The sequence below is a fragment of the Poeciliopsis prolifica genome, unplaced genomic scaffold, assembly GCF_027474105.1.
Source record: "Poeciliopsis prolifica strain line A6 unplaced genomic scaffold, Auburn_PproV2 SCAFFOLD047, whole genome shotgun sequence".
Taxonomy (NCBI): Eukaryota; Metazoa; Chordata; class Actinopteri; order Cyprinodontiformes; family Poeciliidae; genus Poeciliopsis; species Poeciliopsis prolifica.
The window spans coordinates 1764018-1788697 of record NW_026562422.1 but is presented as its reverse complement, the minus strand read 5'-3'; the positions used below and the strand labels follow the sequence as shown (position 1 = coordinate 1788697).

Genomic DNA, 24680 nt, shown 5'->3' with positions numbered 1-24680 from the left:
TTAGCAATGTTGCGATGATTTCCTGAAGGTGAAGAATCAGGATTTTTTAAAAAGAGGCAAAGGCCCAATTTCAAGGCATTAAATTACAAGGTAAAATTTCTTTGGAGTCATTTGATAGAGGTAGCATTTTTATAATAAGTGAAGTTAACATAGCTACTTGATTGTGCTATAAAATAGCACTCATGATACTGCACCTTTAATCAAGTTTGCAAAACTAAAACAAATATGCTAGCCTGTTACTTTTTGTTCGTCGTCTGTATAGAATTTCGATTGACAAATTTAGTTAAACTTCCTACGTTTCTCGTCCTCTCTTCCTTTGGGCATTTTCTCTGCAAAAGCTGTTTTGGGTTGTGTTTTTTTACACTGCTTAATGAATGATTTTACTTTCTGAAAGCCTTGGACAGCTCTTTTAACCTTACAATGGAGTTCACTGTTAATTCAACAGTCAAGATGAAAAATCTAACTAAATGGCCGAGATTTATGCAGTGCAAACATCCCTCTAAAATCTAACTAAACATGTATCTAAATATGTAATATTTGTCCGTATTGTTAAAGTTGACATTTAATTTCTTTACATTGCTACTACTCAAGTAAGCAGTGACTCGAGTGGAAGTGGTCCTGGAGGTTCCTGGTTCAAATCTGGTGCCTTCCTGCGATAATTAAGGGGGTGAGATCAAGAACGTCCACTAAGTTTGTGGAGTGAGGCTGCTTAGCTGTGGCATTCTTTGTGCAGGAGGCACCAAAAGGACAATAGAAACATGTGATATTCTTATTGTTCACCTTTGGGCCCTTTAAAAAGCCAAATATGAAATCTTTAAGAAAAAACAAACATTAGCTTTTTTTAATGCTTGTTGCCACCTTAGTCGTACACACGTTCCAAAGACAGACTGCTGTATTTTGTACTCTGGAATAGTTCAGTGCAAGGGACAGTAGCTTTCTTGCATTTTTTTTCCGAAACTTGCTTTTCTTAAGTTTTTTTTTATTTAATTTAATTTTTTATTCTGGTTTTGGATATTGTGGAGCCGATTGACCTCTCCAAAACTTGTATAATACCAGCCAGACTACTGTTGTTGCAGTATTTTGTGTTTACAGATATGTGGATATTTTTAGCTGTTGGTTCTTAAACATTAGAGACTGAGGAAATTTACCATTTTTGCCAATAGTATACATTCTGCCATCAGCCGATGACATAAAATGCAGTCTTGTGTCTTGCATTGGCTCAATTGTTGAAAAACTACAGTCAAACACCCCATTACATTTGCAGATTTTAGCCACACCTTATACCCTGCTACATCTGCTTGTTAATTGCATTACCAGAAAACATGAGATGTCAATGTGTTTCATGTGAAAATGCCAGGGATCCAAACATGCAAGATCTGCTCTTGGCAAAGAAGACCAATCTCTATTTGTCATTGTGTATTAGCCCTTTGTTCAGAGACGACCTATTGTTAAAAGAACCATGAAGATTAACCTGAAGAAACTCCATTAAGGTGTTGACTACCTATTTGGGATTCTGCTTCACCTTTTCAGCCTTTGCCTGGAGAAGACCCAGGAGACACTTCTGTCTCTGTGGATGACACTCTGCCCTATTCCAGTGCCAAATATAGCTCATCAATCAGATTGTAACAACTACAGACTTGTTCCCCTGACTTCACATTCTGAAGGTTTTGGAGACTCCTGTTGGTCCACCTGAGTAGCAAACAAGCGTATCTCAGGACCCTCTGCAATATACGTGTCACAGTGGAGTTTGAGTTGAAGATGCTATACTAAACCTGTAGGGAGCACTTTGAGGAGAATATTCTTCAAATTAGCCAGAAAACATAGTAAAATAAAACCCAGTTCACTGTTCAAGAAATGCCAGCAGAAGTTGGCAGAGATCCCCACAAGGCCTGATGATTGATGCTAGTTTGGAGCTGAAGGACCGTGTGTCTTAACCAGGTGCTCAGGAGTACCACAGGGCACTGTACTCTCACTATTCCTTTTCACTATGTACTTCTCAGACTTTAAATGCATCATGCCTGTCGATGCATTTATCTCCTGAAGTAGTCTTCAGGAGATACTCTGAAGACTACTGTTTTCAGGCATGCAAGGGACAAGCAAGCGACTGCGTCTAAAGATGCAGTCGTTCGCATTATTGTGTGGTGTTGGAAACATTGCCTAACCTTGAATGTGAACATAAGAAATAATTTCATTTAAAGATTACAGAAGAAGCAGTAATATATCACGGATGGTTTTCATCATGGGAGAAATGAAGGAGATGGAGGAGTAACAGTGGCTCAGTGATCACCCAGATCATGGACTAAACTGGAGCCTAAAGAGTAGTTATGTGGGAGCTACCATCAGGGAGCAAATTCTCTGATGGTTCGTAGATTTTAATGAGATCTAAAACTATTCATACTTTTTGGATAGTGGAAGTTTAAAAAGTTAAACACTGAAGATAAGAATGTTCATAGTTACGACAAACCATTTTTTTCTGTTTCATGCTTGGCTCAGGTCTGTAAAGGTCATATTGTTGTAGATTTAAAGAAGTAGTGCTCTGTTCATACAGAACAGAGCACTACAATCAAAGGTGAAATTAAATGGTCAAAACTGAACATTGCTAAAATATCAGCAGTCCACATTCATTCGGGAAGAAGTGTGTCCAATCTGACCATTGAGATTTCTAGTTGACATGTGGAAATTCTGTCTGCTGGGGGAAACGGGTGCAGTAACAGAGTGCAGCTCAAATTCTGCAAAAGCTCAGTTTGTAATCGGTCACATTCATGTGAAATGTTTTCACACTTTGGTTCATTTGCATAATTTGATTGCTAAACCAGTCTGGGAAGTGAAGGGTGTATCATATGCTTCCAGTCTGCTTCACACAAACACTGCAACTGGTGGACCAAATGGTCTGAAGCCAGATTAGAAGCCTGCATGTGGCTTTGGGTGGGTTCAGTGGCTTAGTCAATACTGTACAAATGTCTGTTCCAGACGCAGGAGGATCTCACAGCACCAGGTTTTTACATGTCTAATCAGTTTTGTAACAACTTCTTTCTGTATTTGTGTTCACAGGTGAATGTCTTTGTGCTGGGAAAAACCTTCCTCGCGCTGGCCAAGGAACTTTGCATCAACGCTCCAGCTATAGGTATTTTTACTTCATCCTCTTCATTTAGCATTCTCTGAATTTTTTTTACAAGGCATGATAGTTTCAAGTGCTTGATATAGTCACATTACAGAATAGATGGCACAAATTAGATTTCCAGAAACGGAAAGTGGAGGTAAAAAGCTGTGTTGTGTTCAGGGACTGAATTGTTTGTCCATTTGGATAATTTAATGTTTCTTTTAATAAATGTATAAAAGGTAAGGCTGTTAACACGTACAATTACTCTAAAAGGTTTAATTTTTCCTTCTCTATAATAATATTCTATCAGCGTTTCAATAAAATAACAGAGATGAATGAACATTTCATCAATATTCTAATCAGAAATGCACAGGTGTTCTGATGGCGTAATCAATCTTTTCATTAAAATAGGTTGCAGTTCATTCCTCCTCACCCAGGGGGCACCATAACCCCCTCTTTGTCCCCACAACACAAAGATTTACATCTGTTTACGTTATAACTTTAACATTTTATTAAGAGGTGTGTAAGCATTCTTGGACAGAACACATCAGGTTTTTAACAGCATCAAGCTGCTAACAGTTGAATTGTATTTTACAAAAGACAAAAACGTTTGTGAGGTCGTCCTCTGAAGTGCAAAGCCACCATTAGTGAAGAGCTTTCTCTCTTCCTGTACGTTTACTCAGAACCCTACATTAAGGTCGCTCCTTGTGGAATATTGCTGCTGTAACTTTAAGAACAACATTGTATTAAACTACGTCTTAAAGCAGTCTCTACTCACTCCAGGTTTGATTACATAAGCACAGTATGAGTGTTGATTTCCACAGCAGATGCAGCCCTTCGACACACGCAGCAGAGTAAATAACCTTTAATCAGCACTTAAATAAAAATACTAATAATAACCTTAAATTAAATAGAATATAACGGCTCCTGTTGCTTTTAAAATAGTCTCTGGAGGAACTACGCAGGCTAGTTAATGTGACGTTAACAGAATGTCTGAATGCTACATTAGCTTGAAGGCCTGAAGGTGGGGACAGCAACTCAGGCATAGAACACCAGCTCTGGGATCTGCCCTCCCTGCACTCCCGTTCCGTTGGTGCTGTCTGAGGAGCACTGGAACTGAAAAGTCACCTTCCCACATTGCACCTCCGTCATGCCCTCCTGACCGAAGTAGCTCAGCTCGTTCCCGTCCAGCACGGCGCTCACTGTGTAGAACGTGTCCTGCTCCACCTGGACGGGATGCTCGAACCACACGGGGAATGTGCTGCTGGAACCGTCCGACACGAACTTGGTGCGGTTCTGAGCCAGGGTCACCCCCTGCCTCTTGAGCTCAATCTTCACGGCATACTCGGCTTTGCCGCCGCTCGACCCGTACAGCCCCAGTCCGGCGATGAAGATCCTCTTGTCCACGGCGAACTGGATGCTGTCGCATCGGCCCCGGTAGCGCCACTGGTTGCTGCGATAGGCGGACGACTGGAAGCGATGGCATTTCTGCGGGGACAGGCCCTTCCTTGGAGTCAGGGGGAAGTCCAACATGGGCTTCTTGGCCGCCGTGTACCACAGGAAGACGTTGTGCGTCTCCTCCAGAGTCAGGATGTCGGACTGCGCTGCTCCGTTGGCGAACTCCTCCACGCTCATGGTGGGAATCCGCACCAGGAACAACGCCTTGCCCAGGACTTCTCTCTTGTTGTGTGTGGTGGGCCCCAGACCTTGCCTTTTGCATTCTGCCGCAGCCCAGTTCATGACCGCGTCGAACACCACCACCTCGTCCGTGTTGAGCGTCTCCCTCTGCAGGATGATTTCCAGCGTCTGCAGGTCAATCTCACAAAATCCCTCCGAGCGCAGCGCCAGCTCGGCCTGGGCGTCGATGACCTCCCAGCAACGCTGCGTCAGCTCCGGCTCCTCAAACAGCCGGCTCTGGGAGAGCAGTACACAGGCGTTCTTGGCCTCCAGGCTCGTCTCCAGGAAGGTGACGCAGGCCTTGGCCAACGCTGGGACGATGTACTTCTTGGCGGCGTACAGAGTGGCCAGCACCGTGTCAGCCTCCAGGTCAATCTCGTCGCTGTACAAGTATCTGAGAGCAGAAAAAATGTCACAAAAATAGGGTTGTGTAAGTGCTAAAAGATGCAAATCTTTCAGTGTCTACCAATTCAATTCCATTCGATTCACAAAACATATTAAAACATTTTTTAAATATTTAAATAAAAAAAATTATACTTTTCATTTGGAAACTAACTTTTCTATTAAAACAATATTGAAATTCTGTTTAAATTATGTGAGTGAGAGGAAAATGATGTACATTAGAGATGCACAATACATCAGAACTAACATCTGCTCAGTAACTAAACCTCCACCAATATTAAGCAACTTCCCCTGGGGATTCAATAAATTATATCATATTTTATGAACAACCAATATTTATTTCCATCTTGTTGCTATCTGTTTCTGGTAATTTTTTTCTCCAAGGTTGTCAAAATGGTAGACAAATATATATTATATCGGTAAATTTTGGTTATTGGCCATAACAGCAGTATTATCATGTGTATCGATATCCATCCCAATTGCCATACTGGTGCAACCCTACTGTAAACAAAAGTAACATTTATTTAAAATGACTGTAACTTTTCATTCTATATTAAATTTCATCAGTTTATATTTAAACAAAAATGGGATTGTGCATCAAATTCTGTTACTTAGATACCAGACTTTCTTAAATGCATCTAAATGAATTATAATACAATAGTAAAGTTTATTCAAGTAATCATGAACTCATTCAGTATAAACAAAGTGAAATATTTCAAGCAGTTTTTTTTTTATTATTATTATTTTCTTTATTGAACCAAGTAAATTCTGTTGATCTAGATCTCATTTTCATGAGGGACCTGGGCAGAAGTCTGCAATACACAGCAACCCTGTTACTGGTTGCTGGTAAGTTTGATAATTATTGAAAACCAAAAATTCTTTTTTTTTTTTAAATCTAAATATCACTATACGCCAAATGAGTGAAAGAGGACTGCTGACTTGGCGGTTGTCAAGCCGCTCGACAACTCAAACATGACGAGATCAAACATAAAAAAAGCTGATTGTTCAGAGTCCTGTAGAAGGGATGATAGAAAATGGTGGCCTGACTGAACTCCCTTAGAGAACGTACGGTGTGTTGCTAAGAGGGAGATGAGACATCTGAGCCAACAACACAGCGAGTTGAAAGCCGCCATTAGAGCTACCTGGGCTTCCTTACAGCCTCAGCAGTGTCACGTTACCTCTATGGCACACTGATGCAATTATTCATGAAAAAAACCCAAACATTCAGGCCAGAAATTATGTGAATATACTCTGTATATTCTTGTTTGTTAAATACTGAATTTTAGGCCAGATTGTTATGATGATCCTAAGTGATTAAGTTAAAGAAAACTGGACTTGTTTTAATTTCCCTTGAAGACATTTCGCCTCTCATTCAAAAGGCATTTGGCTTTCTTTTGGATGAGAGGCGAAATGTCTTTAAAAAAAATGAAAGAGTCCAGTTTCCTTTTATTTGAGCAATCGGAATGAGCCAAAATAGAGTCAATTCAAAACTACTTTGACTATGTAAAAAGGGAAATAAAATGTTCTGCTAGCTCACATCATCCAAGTATCTTGAAAGTATTCTACAAAGGATGTGCAGTAGTAGTCAGTATTACATTGAATCCAAACAGGCCTCTCACTGAAGAGTGATGAATGGCAGTCTCATGACAGTAACACTGGTCTGCTAATCCACTTCATTTGCTTTTACTGTTCCTTTTTAAATGTCTGTCTGACTGTATTGTTAGAAATCCAGTACCAGAGACGTTGTAGTCGGGTAGGTGATCCTTGCCTTGAAGTTTGAAATGTATCACTCTGTATCAAGTGTATTTATAAAATTTGTTTTACTTTTTCAATTATATTACAAAAATGTATATAAAAGGGCAAAATTAATTTCCAGGCACACAGTGCCGTTTTATAGCAAAATCAATTAACTGTCAACTTCAGTTCTTAAAAAAAAAAGTTCTTTCTTTAACAACTGTTTGTCTCAGCCATTAGGACAAACTGAAGCTTAAAAACTGCAACTCTGAGGAGGAGCTTGGTTTCGAAGGCGGAGCTAGGTCCATCCAGGGCTTTTGCAGAGCTGAATGGTTGCCATGGGAGATTAAAGGATTTCTCAAACATTCATGGTAGAATAAACACTCCAGGTATTTTTTTTTTGAAGAGGGAATAACATTATAACATGATGTAAATCTCAGTCAATTTTACATACCGCCTTTTGAAATGCATCGAATTTAAATGTCTTTTTCTGTAACTACTTTACAAAAATCAACATCAACAGGTGATACTCTATTATTCAAAGCTAAGCGCAAGAAAAGCAAAAGCTACGTTTCATTAAATTATGCAACTTCTGTTGATATGTGTCTGAAGATGAGAAAAGATGTTTGAGGATTTCTAAGGAGTGAGGAGAAGCCCAGCATTTCCAGAGCGCAATCGCCGCTGCTGCTCTCCACTCCCAGAGCTCTGGCGTTTTGCCTCCGCCTAGCCTCGTTCGGATGAGTAATGACACGCTTTGAAGTGACGCTGACTGCGCTTTGTGATGTGGGCCTCCGCTCGGTCATGTGTGGCTTACTTCAGCAGAATTAGAAAAGCAGCAGGTTCCACATCTGGGATATGGATTTCCGACTCCTCCTCAGCCAAATCGCCGTAAAACATGGCACAGAAGACGGAGCTTCCCACGGCCAGGACGTACTGGGAGGAAAACAGGAGACGCATTCACCACACCTGGCTTTTTATTGTTATTAAAGGCAACAAAGGAACAGAAATAGCTGTGAATCACACACATGGTTACCTTGTGAGCAGGTATTTTCTGTGACGCCCCTAGGGGCCCCACCATGAAGTGAATGTCGGCCATCAGCTCATTGTTAAACATCAAGGCATTCCTGAAAGACCAAGTTTCACAAGTGAGGCCCAGGATTGTATAACATCAGTTGGTGTCATGTTGGATACAGATGCGAGTTAGCCTCACTGTTAAATTATGCACTTTCTGTTTCAAATGTATGCTTATATTTAAACCAAAAATGCACCAACCAATCAGATCATTTTTTTACACAGCCAATCAGTGATTGTACTCTCCAGTACTAAAACAACTGATCATTTTCTCATTTATTCAATGCATCCAAACTAAGAAGTCTTTTCTTTGGTCTTTAAATGTAAATCTTTAAATAACAGAAGTATTTCACATTGTTTGGAGAAACCCAATCACTTCCCCACCTGTTATTTTACACAAACGCATGTAAAAAAACAAAGTGGGGATCTGAACATTTGATATCAACATCTGATATTGATACTGTCGTGATGGCCAATATGTTATACATATTTTTCTACTCTTTCGACGTGTAAAAGCAACCGTACTGCCGAGGTTGATTCTGTTTCAGCTAAGCGTGCCACAAACCTGTGCAGCTTCGCCCTCACATGACCAAACAAATATCACAAAGCCAACCCTCCCTGTAGAGGATCTCATCAGACTACCAAACAAAACAAACTTCACATAAACGCTTGCAAGTTGCTCTGACAACAACAATCTGTAATGTTCTTTTGAGCTAGATTGGAAAACATTGGCAGCCTTTAAGAGTTCAAGTAAGGAGGAATAGACTCAGACTGCTGTTTGCGAGCCACAGCAGTCACTCAGATACTGTGGCTGAGATAGAATTCAAAAGTCTAATTTGTCTTTGCTTGAACGTACGAGCAAAACCTTGTTTTGAAACGTCTCTCTTGTAGACATTGCCACATCACCTCTAATCCCCTAATAAACATAATGTAACGTAATTATTAGAGCTTAATAAACACGATCTTTTTATTAAATACTTCAGGGTTCTGCAGCCTTTACAATCGAAAGAACCATTTTTTACATTCAGTCCACAAAAGTAAAAGATTTAGAGCCACAGTTATTGCCTGACCTTTTGAATTTATGGTCAATTTATATACAAAACATCTATTATTTTTAAAGAGCAACAATTTTGAATAAAATGAAAAACAAAGAATATGGCTACACTTAAGATGCTGATGTTTGGACAAGAAAAATACATGCACATAAAAAGAAGACTGGCACTTTGTCATTCTGTTGTGAAAATTAAGTGTAATTATTTGATGCAACCCCCCTATTTCCAAAGTTCAGACATTGGCTTATAATTGTAGTCAGTTTTTAAGAGCCGTTGTGGACGCGCCAAAGAGCCACTCGGCAGGTTGCAGACCTGTCTGGAGAACTTAAAGAGAAACTATATAATTACGCTGCTTTAAAAACTGTAATACTGCTTCAGGAGTCAGGAGCCCAGAGGCTGGTCCAGAGCCCGGGATGATCAGCGGGATCTACCTCTCTCTGAGTGTGGGGTGGCTGCATTGCCAGCTGGGTGGATCCACGTTGTTGTTGTTGATGTTCTGCTGGCTGGTCGGAGTGCTGGCCGCGCTGCCGCCGCTCAGGCCGCCGGTGTTTCCGTTGCCGCCGCTGTTCGCCAGGCACGCCGCCTCCTTCGCCTTCTCCGCGTCCGCCACCGTGGTGCCGGTGGCCAAGTTGGTGCTGTTGAGACCGGCGGCAGAGAACAGCTCCGCAGCCATCTTCGTCGTCTTCTCCTCCTTCTTCTTGGTGCTCGACAGGGATAAAGTCAGGACCTCATAACATGCCGGCAGCCTCCCCGGGAGCTTCTTTGACTTTTTCAGTGTTTCTGGAAGCAGGAGCAGATAAGTCAAACACCTCATGATCCGGCCATGATGGAACAAGCTGCAGTCTGCCGTTGGCATCGGCACGAGCGGCGGATCTCCGTGTCGGTGCCCGGTGATATGGCTCGGTTTTCCGGGACGTGCTGTACCAGTATGTCCTGCGTGGAGAATTTAGGGAATTTTTGGATGCATTTAAAACGTAATCTAGGAATATAAACATCCGTCCAGGTCCGGACTAATGTTCCTCATCCGCTTCCATATGAACACTTTGGCTCCTGTTTCTGGTGTTCAGCTCATCCTCACTTCCCTGGAAATTGCCCCCATTTGTTTTCCCTTTTCCAACGAGAGTAATCCGGACAGTCCTGCTTATTTCCCCGCCTTTCCTTGTCAGTAATCCTCACGGATTGTCCTCCGTGTTTTTCCGCGCAGCCGAGCCCCCAGCCTGCCGGGACGTCACGCCACATCCACAGCCATCCCAAATAAACGGGTGTTAGTCGTGAGTTTTGGGGCTCTGCTCTATTTTTACTGCGTTTTTTTCCCTCCGTCCCGATCTCCTCTGACGCCCAAGGCTCGATGAGAACCAATCACATCAAGGCATGGCGCTAACGTAAGAACTGCAGAAGTCCCGCCCTCTGCTTCCTCCGCAGACTGCGTCACTGGTGGCGGGCGGGGTGGGGAAGGTTCGGGGAGGGTTCGGGGGCGGTTGGGTTCTCATCCGGCGCCTCAGAGAGCCGAAGGACCAGGGGCGGAGGAAGATGCAGCGCCCCCCGGGGCGCACAAACATCCTCCAAGCCCAACCAGAATTAGATTGTTTGCACTAGTCGTTTCTTTCAGTGGTGGTTTCAGACCAGACTTGGGTGAGAGGGGAGGGGAAGGGTGGGCTCATTTTTTTCACAGGTGCACAGAACAAAAGAATGGAAAATTAAAAAAACTATTTTTTTCCCCAAATAACATTTTAATCCTACATCCCCTAATATTTTTACTTCCCTTTTTTAAAAATAGTTCATAGTTTTGTTTCTGTCTTCATTTATTGTACTCTAAACCTTTTGTTTTGTTAAAAAAAAGGTGAATTAACTGACCACTTGGCATTTTCACAGGCCTGCCCTGTATGCTAACAGATGTACTAGCAAAACATAATTAATTAATAATAAAAAGTAAAAACAAGAAATAATTCAACAACTTTAGAATGGGTAAAAACAGAATGGGAAATATTCCCTTTCTTTATTAAATGTGTTGACTCCAAAAATGCAGATTTGAGCTGGTGGGAAATTAACTGAACGAACCTCCAACCAACAAACCGGTTATCATGAACTAGTCACAAATCAGGTCCAGGAAACCACCTTCAACAATCACATACCCCCATCCATCCCAGTAGCACCCCCACCATGGACCCCCATGGGGTGCACCATGGATTGCAGTTTTAAAGATTTTTAGTTTTAAATTAATGTTGTCTTGACTACATTGCAAGTTTTGAATTTGATGGAAAGGAGCAATTCAAGTTCTCTTAGAGGGATTAAGATAATGTCTGGGTAAAATTTGATCCTGAGGAAGGAATTGTGCATTAGGGTAAGCTGGTGTCTTTTTTTTCTCTGCCTGGTTTTTAAGTTAGACTTTCCAGTAAAACTTGGGAAAAAAAGCAGAAAAAAAGAACAGTGGTGCAGACGTAGCATTATTACTTGATGACGGGGAGGAGGAACGAATCAGCCTCAATCTTATTACCAGCTGACTAACACAGCTTTCCACTGCACTCCTCTGTGAGAAAAGACGTTAAATTCAAACATATTTATGTCCGCTGTCATAGCTCAGCGAGATAAACTACTACTTCTGGCCAGAGAAAAAAAAGACTGCTTCTCATTTTAGTTTCTCATTAAAATTGGGATTGCTGCATAACTTTCACAGGCAGGAGGTAAAAAGAGTCCACAAGCAAATTAACCAGCAGCCATGCTATTGGTTGTAAAAGTAGAAAGCTAAGATTTTTTATTAATCTTATATTTTGCTACTTTGACATGGCACAGTTAAAGATAACTTTACCCAGAGCAGCTGTTCTCAAAGTAGAGTGAAAAAATTCCCTTGAGATTTCTTCTGCTGTTATTGCATCACACTTGCATAGTTCAGATATTTGTAACTCAATGTTTCAGCTGTTTTTTAGTTTTCTGGAAGTTTGTTCCAGATTTGTGGTCCAGAGAAGCTGAACGCTGCTGCTTCATGTTTGGATTCTGGGGATGCAGAGTAGACTACTAATCGTCGAAATTCGAATTTTGAAATAATTGTCAACTAAGTTAGGAATCGATTAATTAACTGGAGTAAACAGACCCTGTGTATATTTTTTCTGAAAGAATATACACAGTGTACTAATTAGTTTATTTGCATCTTTTCGTGTATTTCTAATGCTGTAGGAAAAAGGCTTAAATATGCCACTTTATTTGATTACTCATCAAAATAATTGATTAATCAATAATAATTAGTTGTAGCCCTTATCCTCTACATACATCCTGTTGTTGTTCAGGAGAACACCTACATCTATTGCCTCTTCCACCATCTCCACTTCTCCCTTGATGGAAGTAATGTTGTACATATTCCTATTTTCACCCAAAACAGCGTTTTCCTGATTCTAAGGGCTTGATGTGGCTAGTGGAAATGAACTCAACCCTCCGAAAAGTATTTTAAATTCAGCAGGGCTGTTGTAAACTGTGTTTAGTAATCAACTAATCTATCTCTTCTTCTAACAATTACTCCAGTAATCGAATAAAATATTGGTAAACTTGTATCGATAATTGCTCACAAAAACCTGAAATTCTATTCAATCCGCTTTGTTCCGTCTACCTGCATGCATCTCTGCTCCAAATGTGTGCGTATACCCACTTCACCGGCGTTTGCTCTGGGCTGCCCACTAGGCAGGAGTTTATGGAGGACATCCAATATAGAAAGGCCATGTTATCACAGTAGTCTGTTTACGACAAAACCCATTTCATTGATTGATTTTTATCAATCAATAAAATCCCAATGGACACCCCAGAAAGAACGTGAAAGTGAACTTGTCGGGGAAAAGAGGATATTTGGTTAGCCTATGTTATGCTAATAGCACTTATGAGTCGTAAACAACTCATTGACATAAGTGAGTGCACTAAACAGTAAATGTAACAATGTCTCCAGACAAATTTCTCTAATTTTTGTAGAGGAAATTTAATAATGGAGACTCTCCAATAATTCACTGAATTGCTGCAACCCTAAAATTAATTTGAATCAAAATATGTCAAGAGTGGCAAACTGTCTTTTTTGTGTGCAAATACTGCAGAAGTATTTATGAGGGTATTAGAATCTTTCAACGTCCCAATTGAGAAAAAGAACATTTGATTTTTTTTCTTTTTCCTTCCCAGACCCATGTCTTTATATACCCCGTTTCACCCAAATGCTGGAATTTGGCGAGAAGAGCCGCGAGGTCTCCATGACGGCACTGCGACTGGTTCAGCGGATGAAAAGGGACTGGATGCACACGGGAAGGCGGCCATCTGGACTCTGTGGAGCAGGTAACCAGAACATGAGGCAGCAATAGAGAAGCACACTCTCTGCTGTGGAAAAGGTTTTGTTTTTTGTATTTTTTTTTCCCCCTCCAGCAGAGTACTTTATGTAGTAGCAGGAGCTGGAACATTTAAGGGAGAAACGTAATTACTGCTCTGCTCTTAGTTCTCCAACAACAAAGTTGTCTTTAATGAGCTGCTTAAGCCACAGGTCACTAGACGGCTTTGCAGAGGCCAGCAGTGTTCCTGATAGAAGAGACTCTCTCACTCCAGCAGAGATTTATTTGTTAGTAATTTTGTTACTGCTGATTTCATCCATTAAACACCTCTTAGTGGCACTGACTGGATCAACACACACAGTTTGTGCCAGCATAAGTTTGAGCAGTGTTTTCCTGAAGTAGCACTTCTGATACTAGGGTTATTATGGTCTGCCTAGGCAATGAAACTAGATTTTTCAGTGTCATTAGTAAATGTATTCATCTCTCTGTCCACCCATCTGTTCTCCCATTCATCCTTTTGTCAACCCTCCATCCACCTTTCTATTCAGCATCCCTCTATTTACTCTATTCATTCATTGGCCATCTATTATTCTGCCATTTTTCATCTTCCATTTGTCCATTTTTCATCAGTTTTTGAATTTCCGCAGGTTCCATATTTGATTGTGAAAATATCAGATGGAATTGTGTTGTAATATTTTGTATTCAACCCTATTTATGGGACTTCCAAGCTTCCACCTCACAGAGCAGTCCCCCACAAACCCACCATCATGACCCAAATCATCTCCTTCAGACTAGCCAGCAGCAATTAGCACCTGGTGGAACTGCACATCTGCTGAGGTCATTATATGAGCTACTTCTCGGTGCAATGCATGTAAAACATTGTTAAAGGGTTAACTGAGGAGCCGTGCTGTGATAACATCCTGAAGGCAGGAGCTTCTTAAGAGACAGAGGCCCAATTTCAAGGAGTAATATAAAGAAGTAAAAGAAATGTAAAATGTTTTTAAAGAGTTAATTTAGATGTAAAGCATTTTACAATAACTGAAGATGACATAACTAAATGGAAAACGTATAATGCTGTGCCTTTAAAGCTTAATGCAGCCTGAGTCTCCTGTCTCCTTTACTGGATGGTTAGCTGTCTGAGATTTAGGGTCCTTCTCTGGAATTTCTTTGTTTTTCAATGACAGTTTTATAACCTTCAAGTGACTCGGGAGGCAGAGTGGAGTCTCCAGGTTGTTTGTCACCATCAGTGGTAAATAATACTGGCTATACGCTGCTGAAACATTGTAACTTACTATAAGAGAAACCTGCCTTCCATTTCTCTTTTTACCTCCCTGGTTATTGAGTGTTCCGGTAAACTGTGCTTTAGTTCCTCCCTTCTTGCTGAGTCAGAGCGACTTTCCACCACCTCCTCTCAGTGGACTCTCTCTACTAATGTCCTCCTTCATCTGACTATGGAAACCTCCTTACCTCAAACTCTCTCCTCTGCATGGTTCTTTCACACAGTGACCGCCCAGTCACCCAGTGGTGGCTGGTGACTAAACCTCTTGGTGGGCTGATGTACCAATAGATTTCCTTTCCCAAGACAAGGATTCAAATGAACAGAATGAAAATGACTAAAATTTCACAATAATATATTTTTCAAACAGCAAAACATGACGAGTTACATTAATTAGTACAAGGTCTGTTTAGTTACTTTGTCAGCAGCTAGTGGAGTTGGACTCAAAACTGAAAAATACCAAACTAATGTAGGATCATCAGGGGCGTCACTAGGTTTTTGGGTCAAGGGGGGCTTAGCCCGCAGAAGATGAACAGGATGTGAGAAAATGTAGCTGATGAATAGAAAATTTTTCAAACAGCAACAAAAATTGATAAGTGAAGATTAATGATTAACTGAATACAGTTTATCATTATTCTTCACTTATCAATTTTTTAGCAAGCATTGCTATGGTAATTATAATTTTCAGGTGGCCCTACACCTGAAATTGTATCCATTGAAGAACATTTGTACAAAGTTTCATGATGCTGTCACCTTCTGACAGATTTATGATTACATTTGAGTAAAAAATATAGTTCATATGTGTGAAGATTTGAGTTTTTCTGTGTGTTTATTGGGTCTATTGAGTCACCAGCATCTTCTGTCTACTCCTTGATTGTTCCCAGCTGTGTGTCGTTCCCTGATTATCCTTGTATTTAATCCCACCTGTGTTCTTTTTTCTCGTCAGGTCCTTGTCGAATTTGTCTTGTCAAGCTGTCTAGTGTGGTCCGCCATCAGTCATTCATTTGTACCAGTTGTTACCAGTAGTGAGCATTAGCCTCCTGCTCATCTGTGCTGCTTGGACTTTTGAACTTTATGTAAATCATCATTTTTCTGCATCCTAACCACAGAGTCTTCCTCACCACCTCTTCACCGAAAATCATGACAATTTGATTATTTATTTAAGCTCATATTCTAGTGACATTACATTAAATTTGTTGGCAGATTTAAAAAAATACAATAAAAAAGTGATGGGAGAAAAACAACCAAATTATTAACCGAGTTTGAGAATATTTTATGGAGGCTTCAGTCCCTCTAAAATAGCCCTATTATCGCTACTGATGATTACCTAGATGTATAACTGAACAGACTACATTCTATTAAAATTGAAGAGAATAAACTGATGACACCAGAAATAACTAAAACACTCTGGAGACGATCACGGCTATGAACTTAAAGTTAATCAAGGAATTGAAAAGACAAGAAGGCTCTCAGCAAAATCACAGAAGTTGTAGCAACATTTATCAGATGAACCTTAGCATAGTGCTAACCAGAGCAACAGAAGCCTCAAATAAACCACAGCTACTTTCATAACTGATGATCATCAAAGAACTGAGACCAGCTGATGAACAGAAAAAGTAAGCAGCGGAAAAGAGCAGATCAATAGAGAAGCTAAAGCTAATGAAACACGCTGAAGAACATGAGTTGTTGCTCACCGGCCACCTGTAAAATCCTCTGCATTGTCATTCAAGGAGGTGAATTCGGTGCAAGCTTTCCCTAGACGACTGTATTCGCCATATGAACTTTATCACCATGGTGACGCAAAACATAATGGCATGTCAAGGGCAACATTCTGAGCACTCAGACATTAAATTAAATGATGCTGATTGGCTAAATGTCTATTATTTTTACCATAGCAACCACATGTGATTAGCTTCATTCAGCCCAGAAGAGAATTGACACGATTCTGTCAGACTGTTGAATTAGACTTATTATTTTATTGAGTGAAAGTCAGTTGGTGGAAATTCTGCCGAAATCACACTTTTAATCATGTTTATAGGTCATTTTTAGATCCCTGATTCCCTCCACATTAGGGAGGGCAACGCCACAGCGCCTCCTATGGACCAACCTCTACGACAGTCGCCACCCTACATTTAATAATCCACCAGCCTACACTATATCTTTGCTGCAGCTCAAATCAGATCTTCTCCTTTCCAGTCCTCTTGGAAACTTGTTGACCAGATCCAGAAAAAAAAATCATAAATCATTGTTTATTTAATAAATCACGTGAACTTTTTTTTTTTTACCATTGCTGATGTGCTCCAGTCACAACAAACCTCAACATTACAACATGTTGAGGTTGTAATGTTGAAGAAACGATACATTAACATTTATGTTAATGTTTCTTGCTCCACTTAGTTCAGTTTATTTTGTTCATTCTTGTGTGTACAGTAATACACTTTAATCATTGAGGCATGGAAAATAATGAACACAGTGAAGTTTAAGTTGAAATGTCGTCAGGAGATATTTTACTGTGGAAACTTGTGTCAGTTTGTATAATGTGTTGTTCCATAATCATGCTTTGAGATCCTTAACCTGACAAACAGTATCAGTCACAAACAGCAGCTCTGGCAGAGTCTCGCACAAGCCAGAAACATTTGCTGGAACTGGACACGAGAGATAAAATGAAGCTTTCTGAAGGCCAATGATTTACTGCTAATTGATTGGTTGCAGGCACAATTAATTGTTAAAGAAATCATGTTTCATTTTTGGTTTCAATTTGCAGATGATCCCTTATTATACTAAATGTCTTGATAGTTGTTTCTCTTGCTGTATATTTAACAATCATGAGGAAGCAGTAGACAAGTAGAAATCTTTAGTATGTGTATTTAGAAATATAACTGCATTGATAGTTTTATATAGCTGTAATAAACAAGATGTAGAGATTTGAAACTAGCACTGACCACATATCCCCCCAAAGATGGAGTGTATCTCTTCCCCTCCAAACTTTAGAATGGACTTAGAAATTTTCTAAGTTCCATGCGTCTTGCGAGGTACAAACCCACCAGTGGACAGGAGCATTCCACCATTCCCATCCCAGCCAAAAGTGCTGGGATGGGAACTTCAAGCCGACAGTCTTCCCTTTTGGGTTGGAGGTCTAGAGTTTGAAATGTTCCAATGTGAAAACTTTTTTTGCGAAATTGAGGAAGTTATTTCAAATTTTTAGAATTTTTTTCATGCAATACTTCAAAATGCGCATAAAAAATCATTGATGGAAACACGGCTAACAATGGCGTGGCTGGAAACTCGAGCCAAGTTCATGATATGTTTTTAGTTGCTGATATTCTGACAGTATTCTAGGAAACCAATTTTACAACTATCTTACACAGGAAAGGCATAAAGCAAAGTCATGCACAAAATGCCTTTACCAGCCGTGGTTTTAGTATTACAGAAAAATATTGCAAACAGTGCAGTCAAAGAAAACTAGTGTTTAACGACTGAGAGGTTTTTTTGGCTCATGATGACAATTGGCTTTAGGTTTTAGCGGTAAGGGTTTTAAAACTGGGCTCAGAGATAAAGTTGGATTTGAAACGGCGTATGATGAGCTGTGCTGGGTTTCAACTGGGAGAGAGAGCACATTTCTACTTACTCACCACAAGATGATTATGTTTATGGTGCCATAACCATCTTCATTTTGTAAATGCGGCACTTATATGGGGTATGTAAATGCAGCTGACATTGTGGCGAATTGGCTCGTTTTAACAAGACATTCTGTCTTTCTGCTAGACAGTCTGGAAACAAACTGCAAACTGGTACAAATTAAGATGGGCGACCTGCCCCTAAAGCATGTTGTGCCCTCCAAAATATCACCTTGAACTCATGTTACAATGTTATAATTAGTATTCAGTGTTTCAAGCTACAATTGTGCATTGTTGACAATTTTATGGCAATTTTTTATTTTTATTTTTTTTATATATCTTTTCCTGCCAAGAAAGTTTACTTTATTTGGAATTTTATTTAAAGGACATATTTTTAAAGAATGTAAAAAATTATCTGACCTCCGAGAATGTTTGCATGACGGTTAGCGTTTTATTTTGTTTCAGTTAGTTGTGAAACAGCATTACAGATGGTATGTTTATGGTTGTTTGAAAATTATGCTAGGTTTTTTTTTTGTTTGTTTGTTTTTGTTTGTTTGTTTTTTGCTGCCAACTGTTTGCAGAGTAGCTGGAACAGAGTAGAACAGAAATACTTTTATTGCCCCACAATGAGGAAATCTGGGTGTAATAGCAGCAAAGTGATGAGGCATGAAGGCATGTTAAGACAAGGTATTAAAAAAACCAACAAAATTGAGAATAATTTGCAAGGGCAAAGTCACAATAAGGTACTGTGGAGTTATCAAAAGCAGCATAGTCTGATCCAAAGAAATGTGCAATGAAGACAATTCTTCTTAAATGTACTAAATGTGCTTGAGAATTTTTCCATTTTTAAAAAGAGCAGCACATGAAAATGTATAGCTTCTCATGCATGAGCTTACAGTGATGCAACACCTATTGTGTTACATGTAAAGGTATTTTCAGTTATTTCTTCTTAGGACATCGCCTCAAAAATCCAAACTAATATCTGAAGTTGTCGAAGGCTTGTCCACTTTTCCAAATGGAGGATAAAAACTTAAAAGGAGAGGGAAATAATAAAACATTGTAACTTTGCTTTACTTTGTTCAGCATTCTTTCTGCTGAAAATCCCGCTGTCCTGCAGTGATGCTTAAAATAGCTAGCCGTAATTCCTTCTCCCTCACTGCAGAGTTCAAATGGGGGTTATTATTACTGCAATGCTGCCAATGCTTGTTGCATTTTCTGATCTGGGTAAAAAGAAAAATCTGACCAAACAATATAAAAGCTGAAAATCATCTCATTCAATACCATTTTCTTGTATTTCTATGTCGTAGCTGTACGTTTTTTGCTGGGTAAACTACAATTTCAGGTTTTTTGTTTTGTTTTATTTTTTTAAAGTCTCTGTTCACACTCAAGTCAAGGAAGACACATATAAAGTTTTAAGCACCTACACTTCAATTACTCCCCTATCTTCTACTTCATTGACTTACAGTAATAGATCCTGTGATGTATAACAAATCACTCAGATTTGGCATTTCAAATATAATTAAGTTTTTCTGCAGATAATTTCAGGAGCATCTAAACCTCTCATTTGGCGAAGTTCCTCCTCTTTTTTTGTGTTGACAGGATTTTTAATCATGTGTAGATAACTACAGTCATTTTGACATCTTTTTCTTATTTATATAGATATATGTCAAGTAGGGAGTCTAGCATTCCCTAATGTTCATAGATTTATATGTAGGCACATTTCTGTGCATGTAGATAGTTTTTACTGTTTTCTTCTGAGCGTCCATGTTTAAGTTGGACTCCATGTAACTCTACATTAGGTGTGCTGAGCTCAGCTGTCTGTCAGTGTAAGACCATCTTTACCTTTGACATGTTAAAATCACAATTTTTCTTTTCTTCCTCCACTCCCTGCAACTTGTGTGATTACACACAAGTTTGAATGTTCTGCCTTTTCTGTTCCTCAGCTGCGCTGCCTCAATAATTAATTGGTTATCATAAATCATTGAGGGAAAAACACTGCAGCTTGAAGAGCAGTAATCTGTTTCTAAAATGTTCAGCAGAAGCATTCCTGTGCTCCTTTTTGTTCACAAATGAGTCCTTAAATCACAAAGTCCATCTCTAATGATGAGTCGTAGGATAACGGCTTGAGAAAAGGAACAGAACACTTGGAAAGGAAAGAAAATGTCTTTACCTGTGTGTGGTTTCTAACTCAAGTCGTCCTTTCACTCCTAAAAGCTGCTAGAAGCGTGCTGCATATGGAAGAACATTGGTGCATACATCTTTTAACAGCCTCTTGAGCGCTGTAAGCCTAATGACAGTTATGTAACTGTTCCCCCTCAAGCCTTGCATGGCCGCGCGTTGCATAATGTTAGTGTTAGTTCTTTTATGCAGCAATGATTTTGTGTGGGGGCTGACTGTTGGTTCAGTGCCATAAGGTGCTTCCTTTCTTGTTAGTACTTTTTAAGGTGTACAAAAAGAAATGCTGCTCTTTGGCTACTGCTGCTCAGTGCCTGCAATATACACTTGCTGGGTACTTTTGTGATAAGATAAAGCATTTCAGTCTTCTTTTTACTATGTTTAATATTATACAGTGCCTTTTTGGAAGTATTCCTTCCCAGTGGTTCTACAGCCATCAACAGAAATACACCACTTAGTCAGAAACAACCAATCAGAGCAAGGGGGAGGGTCTTAGCACTGCTTACACCCTTCCCCTTGGTCTCTGCTACAGCTTCTTCCCAATAGCAGAGCCTGCCATGAATGCTAAGGCTAAAGTTAGCATGGCCGCCAATTATGGCGGATAAGCAGTTTTCCTATAACGGTAAGTTGTTTCTTCTCTGCAGATACGACCTCAGCTGGACAGTTGCAGAACAGCTGAATCCTGAGGAATCAATCCCAATCACAGAATTTCCTGTTGATCTTTAGACACAGCCTCTTTAATAAGCCTCTAGTCAGCACATATACTGTACCATACCTGGCTTTCCCCAACATAATGGTCTAACTTTCAACAGTTTTGTTCTGCATGTTCAAAAAATATATTAAAATGTATTTAACACATTTATTAGATTCAATTTTTTTCATCTTCTTTCCTGATTTCTGTGATGCTCTGCCACATGAAGTTCTGTGGTTGTAAAGTCATGAAATGTAGAGATGATCCATGGGTGTGGATGATGATTGGACCGTACTTTGCACACACTAGTAAACTTTATTTTTTGCCTGTTTTTCCAGCTCTTCTTGTTGCTGCTCGTTTGCACGACTTTTGTCGCACCACCAAAGAAATCGTGAACGTGGTGAAGGTCTGTGAGAGCACGCTGAGGAAAAGGTGAGTCGAGAAGATTTTGATTTGGCTCCTCCTCTTTCTAGAAATCCTCACAGCTTTTCTGATCCCTCCAGGTTTCTCAGCCACCTGTCTTGAACTGCATCAGTATCACCCAGTGAGTGTGTGTAAGGTTTTTAAGATTTTATATTCCCTCTAACAGGCTGACGGAGTTTGAGGACACGCCCACAAGTCAGTTGACCATAGAGGAGTTTATGAGAGTAGATCTGGACGAGGAGTGTGACCCACCGTGTTTTACAGCCGGACTGAGGAAGAACAAAGACCAGCAGGTATCTGTTGGGGTTCCTGGCCTCCAAAAAATTATTCTCTAGATTTGATAACTGTGGAAAAAGAACATGGTGTGGAGAAACGGTTGAATTGCCAGAATATTTTCCGTATTCCATTATTGTCTTGGTCCTCTTTTAACCCCTGATGTCCAAACTTTTTTCCTAATGTTCCTCCTTCTGTCCATCCATTTATCTTCCCTTTCTTTCATGTCCTTCCTCTTCTCCATCTGTTCTTTCTGTCTTTCTGTGTCTTTCCTGCAGTTCTTTATCACATTCCTTTATTCTTTGTCCTTTCTTCCATTTTGTAGGTTTTTTAGGTCTACTTTCCTTTTCTTTCTTGTCAACCACTTCTTCCTTCCATCTTGTCTTGTTCTACCTGCCTTTGTCATCCTTATTTTCTTTCTTTCTTGTGTCCTGATTCTCCTCTCTTCTTTTTCTTGTTCTTCTAGACATGTTTCCTGCTTCTTTTCTTCGTTCCATCATTTCATCTCCTCCTTCTGTTTGCTTCCTTTATTCTGTCCATGTGTCCCATTTCCTTTCTTTCTGTGTTTTGTTTTTGCAATTAATAATTTAAAGCCTGACCTCTGAAAAATGAATAACTTTAGTAACTTTATAGTCAGTTTGTTCTGTTTGTTCATTAAAATAAACATGAGGAACAGAGAACCCAACTTCTTCCATGAAGTTGTGAAGTTACGCTGACTGGTTTCAGCTCATGCTTTCAGAAAAACTCCAAACAGATTTCAAATGAAAAATAAAATATTTGTTACTTTCAGCAAATATAATTGCTGCTCATGTCACACAAATCCTCAACAAAAACTCCACAACTTCCTTCCTGTTCCTGTCTCTTTAAGAAGTTCCTCCACCTCCAGTTTTTGTTTAATAAAATTTGTCCGATACAAAAAGAAGAAAACAAAATAAAGGTGGCAAGTTATTTTTCAGATATGTTTTTGACTCGGTTTTTAACTGTTATGTGAAATGATGTTTTAGATTTAGAAAAGGCTTTCATTGTATAATTTGGTATTTTGTTTCCCCCCCTCTAGCTGAAACTGGAGCTCCAGAAAAAGATGGATGACTTTGAAGGTATGAAAATAATATTGCTCTCAAATTCTGTTCGCTGGCGTTGTTGGTAATCTGTAGCTTTAACTTCTACTAGCACACTTAGTTTATTTTTATATTCTACAGTGCATTTCATACGTATTCATACTGCTTTTATTACATTTGAGGCCAAACTTATCTATCATGTCTTTTCTATTCATTATTGTCCACTACTTTATCTTGGCTTACCACAAATCCCATCAAGCACTCTGAAGTTTGCGGTTGCAAAATCAACCAAACTTCCAAAGAATTCAGTGCGTTTATCCGGCCTGTAGATCTGAAATGTTTTACTGCTTCACTGAATCAGATGAAATCCAGGAGTTCCAGGATGAAATAGATGCAGAGCTGGAGAGCTGCAGACCCAAGCTGAGAGGAGTTTACGCTGCCTACACCAAGGAAGGTGGGTGAAATCACACCAGCATTCAGATATGAAAGTTCATTTGTGCAAAGAAGCCAATTCATTTTTAAAAGTCAGGATTTTGTACTTATTGCTTGTGCTCAAGCAGTTGTTAAAATGGTCAAAATTATCTTTTTTTTTAATACTTAACTCCAGATACATATTTTATAATCAATTGCAGTTTTTTATTGTCTGCACAATTATGTGTTCAAATGTCTCAAGACAAAATCTGGAATTCTTTTTTCAACTACACTCACTTTGAGGATTGTTCTGCTGCATTAGATGTAAATTAATTGGTGTCACAGGTTAATAACGACTCGATTACGTCGTGTCTTCACATTATGTTTTCTCCCCTCAGATATCTTAAGTGATGACGGTAGTTCCTCGTCATCTAAAGAGGAACCGGACGAAGGCAACGAGCTTCACGCCGTGGCAAAGCACTTTGGTAGAGAACTGGAAGAGCTCACCCTGGAGGCTCTCATCAAACTAGAAGGGGGAGAGTTAGAGCAGGAGAACCAGGACGAGAATGTCCCTCAGCGAAAAGGTCCCTCACTGGCTTCCATACTAGGAAGAATGTCCTCCTCGTCCTCTCTGGGCCTCTCAGAGACCTTCAGCCACCCTGTTGGGGACAACGTGGAGAACGGTAAGTTTGTCACTAGAAACTCATCCAGTAATTTTTATGTAGTTTTTCTTATTTCTTGGGATTTTTTTTATTCCATTTTCTTCTATTCTTACAATGTTGCACAGTTATATACACAACAGAATTACCCTAGCTATGGTAATTACGCCTTGAACCCTAATTACTAGAGATCCACTTATCGGAGTCTTTTGGCCAGTTTTTCTTGTGTTTGGAACTACCCATTCCGTTAGCAGCCCACTGTGATTGGCTCTTTAACTCTAATGCCCCAACTGTCTCTCATCCACCCATGAACGAATCGCTCCAAACATTTTTGGTTATACAGTACCTTATACATAACAAAAACATAAAGATACTGATAAACAAGCATCAGAAGGATGATACCCTGGTCTTTGCTATCGATCTTGTAAATTGGATAATTACTGCTTAGCCAATTACCTTTCAGCAAGTCAACACGTTATTTAACCCTAACTACTGTACTGGAGTTACTGTAAGGAGTAACTCCTCTTTTATCAGCCTTGAAGAAAGACACAGTCTAAGGTTGTGCAAAAGTTGTTACTGCGTTTAGGAAAAGTTACATTAGGAATGCATCAAGGAGACAAAACATGTAAGGAGTTTGCAGAACTGTCCAATGCATTTTTAAAGACGGTAAGGAAAGTGGGCAGCCATCATCTTCAAGAGAAAATGTGATCCTGAATTGTTTTGATTGGCGATCCCTTCAAGTTGCAATAGATAACTTTTATAAAAATGT

At 39.7% G+C, this 24680-nt stretch overlaps 2 protein-coding genes across 3 annotated transcripts in view; one reads left to right on the top strand and one right to left on the bottom strand.

Moving 5' to 3' along the window:
* brf1a (BRF1 RNA polymerase III transcription initiation factor subunit a) overlaps window positions 1-24680 on the top strand; it is a 64040-nt gene that overhangs the window by 17856 nt on the left and 21504 nt on the right. The window contains exons 6-12 of the mRNA XM_055057169.1: window positions 3052-3124; window positions 13189-13338; window positions 21426-21519; window positions 21677-21803; window positions 22841-22880; window positions 23203-23295; window positions 23651-23935. Coding sequence (XP_054913144.1) covers window positions 3052-3124; window positions 13189-13338; window positions 21426-21519; window positions 21677-21803; window positions 22841-22880; window positions 23203-23295; window positions 23651-23935 — 862 coding nt within the window. The remainder of the gene's footprint in view (window positions 1-3051; window positions 3125-13188; window positions 13339-21425; window positions 21520-21676; window positions 21804-22840; window positions 22881-23202; window positions 23296-23650; window positions 23936-24680) is intronic.
* On the bottom strand, window positions 3533-16383 carry LOC129377311 (BTB/POZ domain-containing protein 6-B-like). 2 transcript variants are annotated; one of them, XM_055057172.1, is made up of 5 exons: window positions 16299-16383; window positions 9468-9816; window positions 7947-8037; window positions 7728-7846; window positions 3533-5171 (listed from the first exon to the last, which is right to left on the bottom strand). In XM_055057172.1, exons 1-5 carry the CDS (start codon window positions 16327-16329, stop codon window positions 4139-4141), a joined length of 1623 nt encoding a protein of 540 aa, XP_054913147.1. In that variant the 5' UTR covers window positions 16330-16383; the 3' UTR covers window positions 3533-4138. The 2 variants fall into 2 exon arrangements, with proteins under 2 accessions (XP_054913147.1, XP_054913146.1); XM_055057171.1 differs by lacking the exon at window positions 16299-16383 and having other exon boundaries at window positions 3534-5171; window positions 9468-10384.